Source organism: Parambassis ranga, chromosome 16 (assembly GCF_900634625.1).
Source record: "Parambassis ranga chromosome 16, fParRan2.1, whole genome shotgun sequence".
NCBI lineage: Eukaryota > Metazoa > Chordata > Actinopteri > Ambassidae > Parambassis > Parambassis ranga.
In genome coordinates, this window is record NC_041036.1 from 14,302,812 (window position 1) to 14,320,284 (window position 17,473).

General features: G+C 41.9%; 1 protein-coding gene across 1 annotated transcript; it reads left to right on the top strand.

Annotated features, from left to right (window-relative positions):
• Positions 1–1,676: 1,676 nt before the first annotated feature.
• On the top strand, positions 1,677–15,740 carry pitpnc1b (phosphatidylinositol transfer protein cytoplasmic 1b). The gene is made up of 10 exons (XM_028425841.1): positions 1,677–2,247; positions 6,198–6,346; positions 7,821–7,909; positions 8,175–8,182; positions 8,349–8,420; positions 10,163–10,255; positions 11,243–11,398; positions 12,323–12,386; positions 12,477–12,563; positions 13,860–15,740. Exons 1-10 carry the CDS (start codon positions 2,200–2,202, stop codon positions 14,015–14,017), a joined length of 924 nt encoding a protein of 307 aa, XP_028281642.1. The 5' UTR covers positions 1,677–2,199; the 3' UTR covers positions 14,018–15,740.
• Positions 15,741–17,473: the final 1,733 nt, after the last annotated feature.

Here is a 17,473-nt window from a genome sequence, read left to right on the forward strand (position 1 = left end):
CTCATTGCTGTATTTACTTTTTTTTTCCTGCAGCAGACAAAAGATCTATTGAAACAAGTTCTTGAGCCCAAAAGCACCTCATACTTTCAGTTTGCATCTGAGAACCTCTTGCACCAGCCATATATTAACACAAGCTATTAATACACTGTGAGAGCACACCGCGATGTGATCGAATTTTCCTCAGATCCCGGCCACAGTTTGTACACTGTGTGACCACATTTTCAAGTCAAAAGGTCACTTTATTCTGCCCCCCTCCTGTTGGCATAAGCTGCCCAGCCAAAGCTTCAAGTAGCATGTGGTCCCCCAGGTAAAATGATCCAAATGTGAGCAGCAAATCATGACATTGCTTTCTTTTGACCTGGTTCTCACTGTGTTGTGAGTTCAACAGCCCTGCCTAAGTAATTTGGATACTGAGATATTATCTCAATGCAGTCAGATTCAAGATAACACTCACATTAGTACATTAATAGCAGGCATAAATGCAAATGCCAGTGGATCAGATTTTATTATCCAGGTAATGTATCAAGGCACAGACCACATGTAAATACCACAGACAAATGCAGCCTTTGTTGCATGTGTTTTCATGCATGTCTCTTTTTCAGGGTAGAAATACCCCTAAAAAGGGCAAACATTTCAATTTCTGATTACACAGGTTAACCCATCAAGTGATCAAATAATCAATCTTATGATCAGGCATCTGAGCTTGCCTCTATTCCTACCTATGATACCCACACAACACTCAGGCTACAATTAAATAATCAATCAAAGCAATCAATGACTCGATCAACACCTGAATACACATCTAAGTTGTCACCAATCATCCGTTAAACTGCACTGATGCATGTGCTGTCAGAGCCTCGCGGGTTGAGTCTGGGGAAAATCGAGGCAGAGATGAGCAAAGCACACCTCAGCTCTCTGAAGTGGCTTCCCTTCTCTAAACACTGATCTGATAAGATAGGAGCAAACCCCACCAGGAATTTGTTTTCAGCGCTCTTTCACTGCAGAGCGGATGATAGCGAAGATGTGTTGAGAAGAGAGCCACTCTGGCCCTGTCTCAAGACACACTAAAGAAAGCAAGCAAATTCCACCAGAGAGGAGGAATCCAAGGCCCGGTTATTGGTTTTGGGCCCCTGTCAGCCTGACCCGGAGAAGCCAAACATCTGCTTCTCTTATTTAATGGGGGAAACAACAATGAGTATGCTTGGCAGTTCAACAAAAGGAGAGCAGCCCATGACTCAAGGACAGACACGGCCGAAAATCATGCCTGCGTTGATTCCTCTACTCATTGACTAAACAGAGATTCAATTAAACCCTGCTGAAGGTCATGAGGTAATACAATGTAAGTGAGCCGGTGGTGTGCTGCTTAATGGAAGCTCTGATGGCTCTGGTAATATTTAATCCAATGGCCCACCCTGCCTTCCCCTGTGTGTCAGCCATTCATGACATGAGTGAAGGAACATGTGAGAAACATGCTCCAGTGTCTGATGCTAAAACACTGTCAGCACACAGAGTGTTTTTGTTGACAGCAGCCTTGGCAACTGATAAAGATCATATAGATAGAGACAGGAGGGAGGGGGTGACACAACAGGTGAAGAGGTAGTAAAGTACAGTGGGCGGGGAGTGGATAATATGAGAAGGAGCGAAAGATAAGGAGGTAACCAGTGAAGGAATTTGTGAGGAACTGAAAGCAGTGGAGGGCGGCTTAGGGGAAAGGGAGGAGCACCAAAGCAGAAAGCAAGGTTACACAGGAGCAGGAATTAAACAAAACACAAAGAGGGACGAGAGGAGGGAGACAAAGAAACAGGTAGGGCTGGTTAACAGTAGCTTTCATTTTTACTGCAGTTAAATACCACTTGACTGCAGGCAAAAAGAGAAGAACTGCAAACTGGAAGGACAGCTGAAAGCAAAAGAGAAAGAAGAAGGAAAAAAGGGGAAGGAGAGGCAGCAGTTAGAATGTCTTGTCCTGGACAACTAAAAGGAGAGACGAGGCTGTGAGGAAAGTAAGAAAACACTCATTGACAGAAAGGACTGGACTTAACTCCACGGACTACTGACATCAGCAAAACACAAGGAAGAAGAGCGTCAGAAAATAGGTCACTGTGGTCACTGTGGTGTGTTGCCTGCCTGAGCGTGTCTACAATGCAGCTGAGATAGACAGACTCCAGCACACTTCACTTCAGTTCTCTCTGTAGCAGCACCATGTTGATGAAAGAGTACCGCATATGCATGCCACTGACTGTGGATGAGGTAAGTGTGTTTGTATTTCCCACACTCACTCACACTCACAGAACCTACCCACAACTTCAAATTGGAGGACAAAAGAGAGGGATTTATTTCAGCTGTGATTTCTTTCAGCTGGTAATCTTGAAAGTGTTAATGTGCTGATAAGAAAAGTACCAACAGAGCACAAAGACTTCCCACTGCTGCTCTGTGGGAGCTTTGGCGTGTTCAGTTGGTTCAGCGGCGACGGGCTGGGGCAGTCTGATGGAACCCATGCATAACACCTGGCAAGCAACATCATAGCACTGTTATTGTGTCTAAATTATCTCTCCATCTACTTCCCTCATCGGCTTCAGCAGTCAGGCAGTATGAAAAAAACTAGTCAGACGGGTTACTGCAGCTACCTGAACTCAAACAAAGCCATCTGGCCTGCAGGTTTCAAAGCAAAGAGATCCCGCTGGAGACAAAAAGTGGACAGGTGAGGACGAAATGCAGCAAAGTGTCCTTCAAAAGGAATGTCCTCATTGCCTCCTATACCACCCCCCACCTACCTGTTACCACAACAATGACAGTGACAAATAGCAGTTCAAAATAGGATTTACGCTATCAGTACAGGGCACACAGAAACTTGAGCTTGCAGCAAATCCTCTTTCGCTGTAATGTAATGTAAGTTTAAATGCAGCTTATTTGAGGAGGTATCAAATCGTGACCACTACCTCAGTCCAAGCCATTCCAACCGTGGCTGTACTCCTAAAGTGAATATTGTTGATTGTCAAGTGTGAAATATCCAATAATACATGTGTAATACAATGCAGCTGTGCTGAGAAATGTTCTTTCTTGTATTGCACTGTGAGAACAGCCTGGCAGGTGACGTAGCTCTGGTGGTGCAGAGCATGAGTAAGTTCTGTATCCACCCCCCTCGTGTACGCACACGCTGAACAGACTCTGAATCCTGGATCGTCATGTTTGTATGTGGACAAAAGTAAAGCTGCTGCCTGCAGATCACTCTGTTTCAGCATCAGTGGGTTAGCAGCTAACAAAGAAACCACAGAGTAGAGAGAGGCTAATTTACGAGGCATATCATATATAATACCTACCTAACTTTTGAAAAGGGCAACCTTTTGGCATGCAAACAAGCTTTTTACTGCCTAAACAGGACTAAAAAGGGCATGTGTTGTGTAATCTGTAGTGAAAGACATTTTATCCCACAAATAAATGTGCTTCAACCTGCACTGTCACAATAATGTATAGTGTCTATAAAAAAATATTAAGTCCTTCGGTTGATTTAATGTTTTATTGCTGTGCAGCTGTAAATTAAAATGGATTTAGTGTAGCTTTTTGTAGACTCTGTGTATCAGCACTTTAAAAGGAATCTGATATGTGATGATTATTATGTGGGGATGTGGGGGAACTCCTGTGTGTTAGAGCCGAGGACATTATCAAATGCAAACAAGATTTTTATCATAACTTGTTTAAATCATAAATTCTTTCATTTTCACTTGCTGCCACACTGACACTATCTGCAGAGTCTCCACCCCGATATGATGATGAGTTATATTTACACTTCTCAGAAATTTATGACGAACGCACTGCTTATAAATCACTCCAGGCTTTTAAAAAGGGAACAAACAAAAAAAAAAAAAAAACGGCAGGAGGATTTACATGCCAAAAGCTGTAAGTGAATAAATTCCTTAACACATCACTTATGAAAGCCATTCAGAGGGCATAATAGTGATTTAATGACTGAAAAGTCCATTCAACTTTCTGGCGAGATTAGCTTTCTAGAAAGTAAAAAAAAAACAAGATTCACAACCTGTTTGGGAGGAGCTCAGCGGTGCTCTGGGGTCTGCTAGTCTGAAGAGTTAAAGCACCCATCACTGTGATTAATTAAGTCTCACAAATACCCAATAAGTAAATATTGAATGTTGACATACCACAGTAATTGGAACAAGAAGGAGTGTCACCTGATGTCAACAGAGTACAGTGAAGGATGGCAGAGTGCTGTCCACCTCTTTCTCTCCTCCTTGTTGTTTCTACTTTCAATTAAAATAATGCTTTAGTGCCACACTTAAATAGGGCAACAAAATGAATTGCACTGTGGTGGCCAGCAGAAAAGTTCAGTTGTTTGTACAACAGCATAGAAACAAGACTTGTGTGTGAATTTTTATATTGTTCTAAAAAACAGCATTCTGTGGAGGAGGCCCCTCCAGAAGCCCAAAGGCCTCGTCCTCTTTACACTCACTGACAGAATCTACTCCTGCCTCATCAGCATCAGACACAAACCAGGCCTGCAGCAGACAACAACGTCCCTTCCCCCTAATTTAGACTCTGTGCACTCACCCTCAACTGGCCAAATTAAATTTTTGATATAGTCACTTTAGGGAATTCTTTATACACAGCAAGTGACTAAAAAATTAAGAACAAATACAAAGCCTGTGCCTAAGCAGCCCTAAGTAAGTGCTTGTCAGGACAAAACCAGACTCAGCAACTATGGCTGAACCTGCTGCCAGGAGGATTTCTCTGCCATCTCTTTCACAGATACTTCCCTTTAGAGCATGATGGTTGTTGTAATTTCCTCAGTGGGATGGGCATTTTATTGATTTAGTATGACTGAGTTATTGTTACTGAAGAATCGTGAGAACTTTTTTCTGGCACCTTTAAATTTATACTCTGGATTAAAGTTATAGTGCAGGACTCGTACATAATCTCTCTCTCTGGGTTTCAGTCTACACTCCATGAGTTTTAAATTTGGTTTCTGTGGCAACGTACCCAAGGAGAATGTGTTTAACCAATGACTGGTGTGAGATTTGAGAGAAAGTATAGCTTAGAATTTAGTGCATGAAGCATTTATTTGAACAAACCTGGAAGGTGTATGCCAGTAGGACAGTGTTGACAGTGTTTATGTAATTACTCTGACTGCCAGAAGGGGGAGACAAAAAATGAACAATGTAGCTTTAAATGTAAAAACATTATCCCTTGTTACCCCAAAATCAAAGAGACTTAGTGTTTTTGTAGTTTACAAATAAGCTACAAGGGAAATAACCTTACATGAAGACATAATGATAAATGTAAAGCATTTTACAAGAGTCCTGCACAGGAATGGGCTGCCAGGCCATAGACCAAGAAAAACTCAATGACTGCAGAAAGACACCTACTGACAGTGTATCATTTGGTCAAATGAAACCAAGCTGGAGCTCCTTGTTCACAGAGATGTTCCCTTCATTTGGAGAAAGAAAGGGAAGGCGTATAACCCAAAGAACACAGAACCCAGAGTCAAACATGGTCGTGGCAGTATAATGCTGAGGAGATGCTTAAATGTGTCTTGAGCTGGGAATCTTGTCAGGGTGGAAGGAATCATGAAAAAGAAGATTATCTAAATATCTTGAAACAAAACCTAAAGCACTCAGCAGCTAAACTGGATTTTGGTCATTGTTTCAACATGACAATGGCCTGAAGCATACGTATCTTCTAGTGAAGAGCAATACAACAATTAAGGTTAGGTATTAACATTATGAAAGGTAAACGCATATGTTAGGTGTAATGCTCTTTTCAGAACATTAAGTATCACATTATTATTTTATAAATGATTGTATTAACACATAAATGTTTCTAAGTGACTGAATTTGTTGTTGCCGCAGGAACAGATGGAGCTCATTTGAACTGAGTTATGTACTGCTCTGTATCTTCATTTACAAAACTGGATAGGGAAGACATTCCAGTAATTTGGTACCAGCCTGCTCGAAGCTGCAGTGCCTTTTATTGCTTTATTTTATTCAATGTTTATTTTTCAGCATTATGATTTAAGATACTAGAGATAAACATCATTACTCAACACATGACTCTCTGCATGGTATGTAGAGGATTTTGAAGATGACTTGGTTCATGCTCCAGGATCTCTCACCATGACTTCTCTCTCTCTCTTTCCAACCATCTTCGCACCCACAAACCTCATCCCAAACCCCTTCCTCGGGCTCCAGTACAGGATTGGGCAGCTGTACATGATCAGTAAGCACAGCTGTGAGCAGAGTGGCGGGGGAGAAGGGGTGGAGGTGGTGAGGAATGAGCCAGATATTCACCCTCAGTACGGCTCAGGGCAGCTGACCGAGAAGCGGATCTACCTCAGCAGGTAGGAGTTCAGCTAATGATCCTGACTATCTGCACATCTTATCGTCGGGCTGTCAGTTCTGTCATTATCATAAATAATGTTCGATCTTTGATCTCTTGCTTCACTGTTAAGCTTTACATCAGGTATCATAGTGACATGCAATAAAACATTCGAAACAGTAATGAGCAGAGAGCAGACTACTGAACCCTGCCCACATCCAAAGTCCAGAGTATGATCTGAAACATGTTGTGACATGTACTGTAGGGTTATAGTACAGATGTTATTGTACCATGAACTCATCATCCAGTAAAGTGTTCTGATTGTGTAAGAAGCTGGGAGGAACACATCCACATCACCCTGAGGGTGGTAATTGCAGAATATGTATGAAGTTTTAGCCTCTCATTACTTTCCTTTGTAATGGTGAAAATGTATCTGTTGGCAGTCACATGCTCCTAAAGCCTGGACATGATTATTCTAAGTTCATACACTCACATGATGGAAATTAGGATGAAAGGTTTATTGTATTTAGAAGAAGGGAGGATAGCTGTTTCTCTCTTTTTAGACACACTGATCAGGAGGCTTTACCTTCATATTTGATACTTATCATCAAAATCTGAAGGGTGATTGATTTTTGGTCTACAGTAGAAAACAAAGCATACTTATTTTTAAACATAATTCTCTCCATTGACATAGATAGCTGTGCAGCATGCAGATTAATTCCTTGGAAGCTGACATTTCAGTAATTTGGAGGTGCTGTGACTGTATGAGCACGTACCTGTGAGACACCAGGAGGTGTTACTTTATGATCCATCAACAGCATGCCATAGATCTTGTCAATGGTCTCCTCTGCACTGACTTCATTAGGCTTTCAGGACAGGCCTTCCTCCAGGTTCTCTGCCACTTTTGAACTCGGCAGACCACATGTTGCTGTGCTGGGAGGAAAGGTTTTATTTGCTCTTTACTCAGTCCATTAATCAGTTGATTGTAATTATAATGACAGCTCAGTCTGTAAAACAACAACCAAAAATGTCATTTCCTAACCCTGAGATAACCCCACTCATTACCCTTATGTAACCCCAACTCTTACTCCAATCACTGCTATAATCCTGAGGCCTAATCCTAAAATAAATTCTTAAAGAAGTAAAGAAATGTTCTCACTGTGAAGGATTTTTTCTAATCTTGGTGTGCTCGTGGGACATTATTTGGTAATAAATGGTAGAACACACACACACACACACAAATACAGTGACTGAATGTATTCCACCTAAATCATGTTCTAACATGTGACCTAGAAGCTACAGTAACAATTTATCACCACAGGTGTAATTGGGAATGAGTCATACAAATGAATGCTGTGGTGAGACTAGCCTAAAGGTAATCTGGCTATAAATGGCACAAAAAGCACTTAGGATCTCTCTGTCTCCCTCTGTAATCTCTCTCCTGCTCTTCTACTCTGTGATTTTTCTAATTTTTTTTCTTCCTGTTTTGATTTCAGTAAACTGCCATCCTGGGCAAAAGCCTTCGTCCCGCGATTCTTCTATGTGACAGAGAAGGCCTGGAACTTCTACCCATACACCATCACAGGTGTGTGTGTGCGCGTGTGTGTGTGCATGTGTGGTTATTTGTGTTAAACATCGGGTGACTTTCACCTCAATGTATTATACAAAGCTTATTTACTTATAACAGCTGTTTTTTTCAAGTGCTATCAAATATTTATCACCATGTTCTATGTATGTATTCCCTTGTGGTAAGAAGTGTGTGTCTGTGTGTGGCGGCAATTTCATGCTCATGCATTTGAGTAACTAATGCTGTTTCTCCCTATCCATATTGAATGTCCCTGGTGCTGCAGAGTACTCAGTAAGTATTCTCACACCTCATTTACTGTACATGAATGCAACAGAGCTCATCTCTTCTCCGTATCAGTGGATCTAATCTGCGGGCTGCCTTCACCCTCTCTTTATTTCTGCCCCTCAAACCTCTTCTCTTTCTCCCATTTTTTTTTGTACCTCTTGTCACCCCACAGGTATCATTCCTTCCTAAGTTCAGCATCCGTATTGAGACAAGATTTGAGAACAACAGCGGCAATAACGACAATGTGAGTACAACCGAGAAGAAACCAAAAGGGGGTGAGAACGATGGAGCGATTAGAGACGAGAGGGAGGAGAAAGACAAGTGGAAGGAGAGAAATTGCAATTTTCTCTGCAGCGCTGCTAAAATGTTCATCAAATTGATGGGCCCATTACAAGCAAAACAAGCACAGCACAAAATGCACTATTGGCAGATCTATTAACCAGACTTGCAACACGTTGATCATGGCTGCCATGCTGCATTTTGTTCAAGGCCGACACACAAACAAGCACATAGCTAAAGGGATGGAACTCACAGCTGTTTCTGGGTGCTTGTGTCTGCACTGTGTAAACGAGGACAGTCACAAAACAAGACCCAACATGTCAAAATATGGCAAACTGCAGCTCTTCTTGTGGAGAGAAATGTGGGGAATCTCATTTCATGTCATGTAGTTACAGGTTACATAAATAATAGTTTGTGAAGAGTCACATCATTATATAAGTGTCAATGCTCAGGGAAGGAAACCCTGCAGTAACTGATGTTTTGGTCACACAATGCTGAAAACACTAAAGAGACGCACTTGTAGGTTAATGACAGAAGCTTGCAGCCTATAAGCATGTCCTATACAGAGTCAAAGTTGTGTTCGTGGCTACATAGTGGAAAAAAATAGTGTGAAATTTGTTCAGTTTTGTTTCCACACTACATTTAAAAGCCATGTTTAGACATGAGACACACTGCATCAGTCTTTTAAAGTGACAGCTGTCATTCAGACATACTGTAGGTCACAACTGCATAAATGTCACTCAGAGCTGTTACTCGAGTTATCCATGACCAAATTTGTTCATTTTAAGATGTTTAGAGGGCAAAAAAATTGATAAAACCATGTTACTGGGCATTAGCATAAATTTCCATGATAAAAAACTGGTTTAAATTTGTAATGAATGATCCACACAGAGGCTAAAAAGCACATCTGAATAAATGCTGAGCTACTACTTCATGACTTTCCTAATGTATACACTATATAGAAATAAGTAGTAAAACAGTCACACAGGGGTTATCCTTCATACATGTTTTTTCAAAACTTAGGTAACAACGTGTTACTTAATGGAGTGTTTTAGAGAGTGTGTGGAAAACGTACGCACACTGAGGCAGAGACTGTGAGACCGTCATGCCCTGGGCACATTGTAAAAGGCAGCACAATACAAGCAGCTAATGCAACACATTCCATAAGAGGGAGCAGGACCTTGGGCAGACACAGACCAACAACAACACCACAGGAGCGTAGCAGGCTATTATCTTACCCCAGCTTTTTCTTATTTGTTAGTTTTCAGCTGTGAAATGAACAGCTTCAGTGGGGCATTAGAACAAATTTGAAACAAGGTCAGATAAAAGTGCAGCCTCCTCTCTCTCTGTCTGGTTTCCCTCCGTTTTCTCTCAAGGAAAAGTGTATTCTGGGCTCATAATGCCTATTTCCCCCCCTTTCTTTTAATATCCCTCGTACGTCCTTGTTTTTTTTTTTCCCCGTTGCCCCCTCCTCTGCTCTCTCTATCTGTTCTCGCCGTTTGCTCCGCTGTGATTTGCTCCAAGGGCCTGAGGGTGGGATATAGCGAGGGGTGTTATGGTGTGTGACCTCCGTTTTCTACACAGTTACTCATCTACTCTTATCCTGCTCTCCGCTGAGTGAACGGCTGTGTGAAAGTATGAGGGAGTGTGTGCATGTGAGTCTGCTGTCATTATACTGTATGACCTCCCCCATCTGTTTGGGTGTAGGTGTTTGGGGACACGCCAACCCCAGCAGGGAGTGTGTGTTTCTTGGATATTGTGAGTGACGCCATCCCTGAGAAGTACTACAAAGAATCAGAGGTGCGTATAAACACACAAACATGCCCAATCTGCTCTTAAAAAAGAAACAAGTACATTAAAGGAGCATTTCAGCATTTCTGATATATATAAAACAACAGAGGGAAACAAATAGATGTAATTGATGTTAATTGCCAACCAACAATTTGTGAGGTCTTGGCAGCTTAGGCTAATTTCAGACTCATTGTGAACGCCTTTATTGTAAAATTATTTTGCCATTATAAATAGTCTTCAATAATTAACTCTATAATTAGCTACAAGATGCACATAGGCATTGGTCCACAGTCCACTAAAAGTCATATAGTCATAATAACATTTGCTCCTTCCTGTCTGTCTGCAGCAACTCCCTCTACAACAACTTTGACTTGAAGAGTCAAAGTTGTTGTTTTGTCTATCTCAGTCATTTAGCCCAGGTTTAAATGGCAGAATTGTTCTAGCCCTAACTCTAAATGATCATTTAAAACTTTCCTCAAACAGAGGATTTGTGAACAGAACCTTCTCCTCTTTGTTTACTTCTGTTTTTTTGCCTCTGAAAGAGCATAAATCACCAACACTCTCACGCCTCTGCCTCTCTTCATTCCCTCTCCTCCAAGGTTTTACACTTCTTAACTGCCTGCAAGCCCTTAGTGAGAAAGGTCAATTCACAGGCCTGTGTACACAGAGGCATGCAAACAAACATTCCGCACACATGCACATGTGTATATTGATTAAGCAGCACAGGGAGAACATAAAAATGACAAACACTTTCCCATCATGCATTGCTCACAGATGCATGTGTGTTGTCACACTTTCCTCCTTATGGGTTGTGTTGAGCAACAATCTGCTTGCACCTTCACACAGACGCCGTGGCACTCATTCTCACATACGCACACACACACACAATCACACAACCAACAACACTTTTCTCTATAGTTTCTTTGGAAAACCACTTCTCAGGGCCACAGTTTCTGCAGACTCAGTGCATTAAACTCTACTGTTTGATCTGTGCAGGACCTGAGTCACTGGCAGTCAAGTAAAACCGGCCGAGGGCCTCTGGAGAAAGGCTGGAGAGAAGACCACAAGCCCGTTATGTGCTCCTATAAGAGGGTGCAGTGCAGCTTCGAGGTTTATGGCTTCCAGACCAGGACAGAGGAGTTCATACACAGAGTGAGACTGAGCTGTGTTTTCTGCAATGATGTAAAAAAATCTTAGTTGAGGAAAAATGACAAGCCCCCCCCCATCCACACTGATTGATTATTTATTATTTGAATGTGCCATGTGTTGCATTTTGACATGAATAAATCATTGCCACATTAATTCCCAGACATTAACATAATTACCAACACCATTGCCAAGAAGGCTGTTAGCCTCAGATGACCTCTGCACTGGGTTTTATGTAATCCAACATTAGGTCATATTGAGTAGAAATGTATTGCATTACACTTTAAAGCAGTGAGAAGACATCTGCTCATCCAGCTTTAACAATGCATGGTTTGAACAAGCTGTATAAAGCAGCACTATTAACACATGAAGCACAACACTGAAGCATGAACAAATACGAAAGAAAAGCAACGCCCTCTTCCTCTTCTCTACTGCAGAGGAATGTTTCCATGGTGGCTCTGGTTTGACAAAGCCTAGCACAGACCTTACAGCCAGAACAAGTTCCACATAATTATGTTTAAATTTAATGAAGCATTAATGTGTTGTAAAACACTATAGCCTATTTTCTGCAAAATATGAATAAAATGGTGGAGCTCCATTGGAGGTTGGGTGGCACAAACCAGTAGTGATCTGAGATGACGCCTCCCTGTCACTCAAAGCAGTTGTGCCTTTATTTATGTGTTACTTGAAGCTCTATATACACATAAACCGGCAACTTACCTTCATAAACCTTTCATGGTCAATGAAATGATTAAGATAATAGAGCTGCTTTTTGTAACAGGATGTTTATTTCTGCTGCAGAGTTGGCTAGTTTGAGATGGAGATGTGTGAGGATTCAGTCACTTCAAGTGGCCATTTAAGGAACTGCAGAAAACACTTATTTGTAATATTCTTTTTTAACATGTTTATGTTTTTTCTTGATCACTTCAGAACATCAAAGATATTCTTCTGGTTGGCCACAGACAGGCAGTGGCATGGATTGATGAATGGCACGGTGGGTGCAGAAATACAGCCACAGTTCAGTACTATACTGAGTACATGAGTAATAATGTTATGTGAATACTGCATTGTGCTTGCCACACAGGGCTGACTTTGGAGGAAGTGAGAGAGTATGAGCAGGCAATGCAAGAGAAGACCAACAGCAAAGTCAAATCCAGCCAGAACAGCACAGGTGAGGTTGCAGCTCCTGACCTGCACTGTACTAAAATACCACAGGGGATGGGAGGGGAGACAGAGAGAGAACACAGCTGGATGTGAGACCAGAGAGAGAAGGAGAGGTGAAAGCAGGGATGGTGACGAACAGAAGATGAAAAGAGCTATAAGTCTGAAATGTATATTCGTGCTCCGCGGTAATTATCCTTGCATTTATATTCACCATAATTAGCAGGATATGTGCAGAGGAAGTCCTGAGAAGGAGGAAAAACATACACTGATTCCATTCCAAAGCACATATTTTAAGATTATTAGGAATTAAGTCTGAGCAGGTATTTTGTATTTATGTAGCCTGGAATTGTATCATTTGCTGTCAATATGAGGAAGAATAGTATAAATTAATAAGTGTGACATGCTTCAACAGAGAGTGGTTGCACTATTAGTGCATTCACTGTGCCCTACAAGTACCCAGATGGCTGGAGTACATCTGTAGGAGAAAATGGATAAAGGAGGAGCAGTCAGGAGGCATTTCACAACACGAGGAGCAGTGAGGAGGCACAGATTCACAGGGTGTATGCCCAGAAAAGGACGACAGAAAGACAGATGTAGTGTGTGTGTGAGGTGGGGGGTGAAGGGTAGGATGGCTCATGAAGTGATAATGCCACTGCGTCGCTCTGATAAACAGTGTAATGTAGCCACCTGCTGAACTCTCACCATCAGCAGCCCTCTAAACATAAATAACCAGCCATTGCAGCTCTTAGCTGCAAATGTCAGACCTGGTGGGGGTGTGTGTCTGGGCATATGCGGTGTGCATATGTGTGTGTGTTTGTGTTTATGGTTTTGTGTGTGTGTGTTGTGGTCACCCTGCCCCCTGCTGGGTACTGTGGTGAACCTCAGCTGGATGTGAGAGTTATCAAAGGTAGACTTCCCAATATGGCCTGTAGCATCTTGCTGTCTGTGCTCTCTCTCTCTCTCTCTCTCCCTCTGTGTGTGATGATGAGAGACATCAAGCTGCAACAAATCTGCAGTCATTGCTCAACCTGCTGCAGCTCACTGCACTGCTGTGACCCTCTACAGGACAAAAGGCGCCACTGCGTTCAGCCTGAACAGACTGAGAAATAGTTTTCATTTCATTCAGCTGCTGTAATAAAAGTAAATGGATGTCATTTGCTCTAAAGGATCTAATAACGACTTGGGTGTGTGAGCTGAATACAGATAGAATATTTAACTAAGAGTTTAAGTGTTTGACAAAGATCTTAAGTATGTTTAAGTACACCGGAGATTCACCGCCGTTTTTCCATCTTCTCCGTCTCAGATGCACAGGTATCCTCTCGCCCTGCGTTCTCTCGCTCCATCTCAGTGACAGATGAGCGTTCCCTGAAGAAGATGGGAGTGACCACTGCAGCAATGTCTGAACCATCAACCTTGTCTGTACCTCACAGTCCCCTTCGCCTCAACTCAACTCCAGAGTGATGCCTCACACACTCACACATACACACACACAAAATACAGTATACACACTTAACATAATCATGTAATGGTGCTCCTCAAATATGGACTAGTAAATGTCCACAAGCAGCAACATGATGCTTAAAGGGAAGGTTTGTCCGGAAAAAACATTTCCTGGGGAGAATTAGATGAAAAGATCATTCATTAAATCTGCAACCTAATAGATATCAACAGCAGTTAGTCCTACCATACATATTTCTAGAAGGGCCCTTCTATGTCTGCCAAATCAGCAGGTGTGTTATCACCTTACTCGTATCATATGATTGTGATCAATTTGATATTCCTTTGTCACTTTTTATATCACTCTCATACATTAAGTAGTAATCTGTCCTTGCCACAATGCAATATTTGTGTTATCACTCTTTAATTTCACTCTTTAAGTGCTTTGACAAAATAATAATAATGAAAACAAGACTTTGGTGCTTATGATGAACAGTGGGGTTCAGCTCAGTTTGAAACTACTGTCATTCTCTCCCTGCCTGCAGTTTACTTTCATTTGCCTCTTGGTTAGGTTTTGGTAAACCTGGCCTCCACTTTTTGAGTTACCAGTAATGAGTCACACCACAGAGGACAAATGACCACATCATTTCTGTTACTTTCTTCTTGTCACTCATCACAATACATCATCATCACACTTGAATTGCTAGTCGACAAAATCCATACATCAACAGTTATACAGTTGACAGATTATCACATTATGTCCTGTTGTCTTCAATCGAAGTGTGAAAATAAGGATGTGTCAGATGAGAGGATTTGCTGATCAGGCACATCCTGAGATAAGGCACTGAACTGTTGTCGTATATACATACAGTTACAAGCTTTGGAGGGGTTGATAGGAAGATTTTGCCACCATTAGATAGAGCTAAGCTAGCTGTAGTGTACTTTTTTCTCTGTGTTAAGCTAAACTAACTAGCTGCTGGCTACAGCCTGTGCTTACTGTACAGGTGCAGTACAAAAGAGCGATCAATCCCCCCAGCAAAATGCTGAGCTATTGTTACCACCACAGAAATAAGTGTTCTTATTCATGCATCCACCAGATTTACAGCTCATGTGTTAATAATTGCTGCACAAATGCCCACAAACACCTCATACTTGTTCAGTAAGGGTTTCTACAATAAAAAACTTTCAGTGCCTTCAGTGCAGGGCTCTCTCTGCACTCTCTCTGCTTCCACACGACCACCAGCAGGGCTCTCGATTGTTTCCGAGCCCCCAACCAGCAGCCTACAGACAGATGCATAAGGAGTTTAATAGAGTGGATCTAATGAGAGAGATGTGGGGGGGGGGGGGGTGGAGGGGTGCTGTCAATGCAATGGATCAGCTCCCCTTTCCACTTTAGCCAATAGGTCAGACCAGGTGTATTGACAGAGGGCAGTGAGGCGTTGTATTGGTTCCTTGATCGTTTAGCTGAGAGCAGCAAATGGGTCAAGTCGGGGTTAAACATCAATTATGTGTCAATGATGTGAACATTTAAAATACTATTATCTTATTTTTTAACATCTATTTAAAGGAGAATGGGTTCTCCTCATCAGGGATACACAATAAAAACAGAAATGCTGTATATATGCAATGCAGAAATTTTACAAAATATGTCAAAAATAAATCAAGTTGAAATTACACTGTATATTCTGCTACTGTATAATGCATTTGTATCAATAAAAAATACTTTCCACACAGAGCACTCACGTCAGCCCAGATGTGAAAAAATTGACTTACTGCACACATTATCAGCCATGTTTGATCAGTGTTGACCTGTAAAGATGGACCAGCTGCTGGCACATCGCAGCGCTCACATGTAATCTACTCACCAATTTCACACTTGTGTGCCTTGTGCAGTGGACATGAAGAGGCATCCACTCAGTCTAGCACTGTTTGTCTCTCTGCAGGACAACAGAGAATGAATGTTTAACAGCTGTGTGGGTTGTGAGTTGGGCGTGTGTGCGTGTCTATCATCGCTGTGTCACTTTATTGTTCTTGACTTCAGGACAAAGATGCAGGCTTGTCGCAGAGAGACATGAAAGTTTCTGTGATTGACAGACATGGCAGCCTGCTTTGAATGGCATGCTAAATGGCTCGCATTATGGGGCTCATTATGGCTTCTTTTATCCATACAAATCAAGAGCCAGCATGACAATTTGTTATTAGCGTCCCAACAAAAGGCTGCTGACGTGCATACACAAACGCATACATACAGCCACGCAAAAAGTCTTCCTCTCAGTGTCTTTTTACAGTAGCAGCAGGAGGCTGATATGAAAGAGAGCGCGCTCACCATAGCCAGGAGTGTTCACAAGTGCTGCAGAGGGAGCACACACTGCTGGCTGCACTGCATTATTATTACCTTTTTTCTATTATTCTTCGTCTCTCCCATTAAATTTTCTCTCTCATTATTGCCATTCCCACTATTCTCCTCCACTCCTTTGCCTTTCTCTCCATCCTGCTCTTTTATTCCCGCTCTCTCATTCTTGAAATCTCCCTTGATCTCCCTTTCTTTCATTCCTCTTTATCTCTGTGTCCTCATCGTTGTTTCTCAAGAGGGCCTCTAAAGAAGATGTACTGTGTTCATTATATGGAAATGTTCCCTATGGTACATTATCATAGATCCTGACCCTGTAGCGCTGAATCATCCTGCTATTCCCAGTTCACCCGTCAGACCACACAAATAGCATGGTCGAGGAAAGATGGGACATTCTCCAGAGAAGCAAACTGACCAGCTGCCCCTCACTGTACAGTCACTTTCATGTCTGTGAAACCTGGAGGTGGACACCTGTGAGCGGAAAGAGGACACGGAAAGACAAAGGGAAAGGAGAGCCGAGGTAAAAAAAAAAGCAAAACAAGCAACAGAGAACAACATTTAGAAAGTGAGACAGTTTTAACAACACAGCAGAAAGAAAAGAAGGTGTGTGTGTGTAAGTCTGTACATAATTTCTCTTCCACTTTAATGGTATTTTGCTTAACCACACTGATGAACGAGCTTCTACTTCAGATCAATACACTTTCTCCATTCACTAGACAGACAGTAATGCAACCGCCTCATTTGTTTGATGATGTGCTCTGTGTGTGTGTGTGTGTGTGTAGGTATTACTCCTGTTCTGGGGACCTTCCTTATGGGTCTCCATATCATAAATTATGACATTTTATATACATATATACATTTTAAGGGGGGATATATGGGCTATTCTCATTCACCCTGGACACACACACACACACACACACACACAGAGCACATCGTCAGACAAACGAGGCGGTTGCATTACTGTGAACACACAAAAACCACTAAGCCACTTAACATCTGGATTTTGACTCTAGTGGGACGATTTGAATTCACTACTAGCTCAGACAACTTTGCAGCATCACTGTTATTTGTCAGCACTGGCAGAAGTAACATATATATCAATTATGTGCTGCTCTGTTTGTGTGGGGTGT

Bases quoted from the DNA above. Each gene is read 5' to 3' on its own strand.
- pitpnc1b (XM_028425841.1), top strand. From the start codon at position 2,200: ATGTTGATGAAAGAGTACCGCATATGCATGCCACTGACTGTGGATGAG. The intron at 2,248-6,197 runs GTAAGTGTGTTT...CTCGGGCTCCAG, and splicing joins TGCCACTGACTGTGGATGAG to TACAGGATTGGGCAGCTGTA. The intron at 6,347-7,820 runs GTAGGAGTTCAG...TTTTGATTTCAG, and splicing joins AAGCGGATCTACCTCAGCAG to TAAACTGCCATCCTGGGCAA.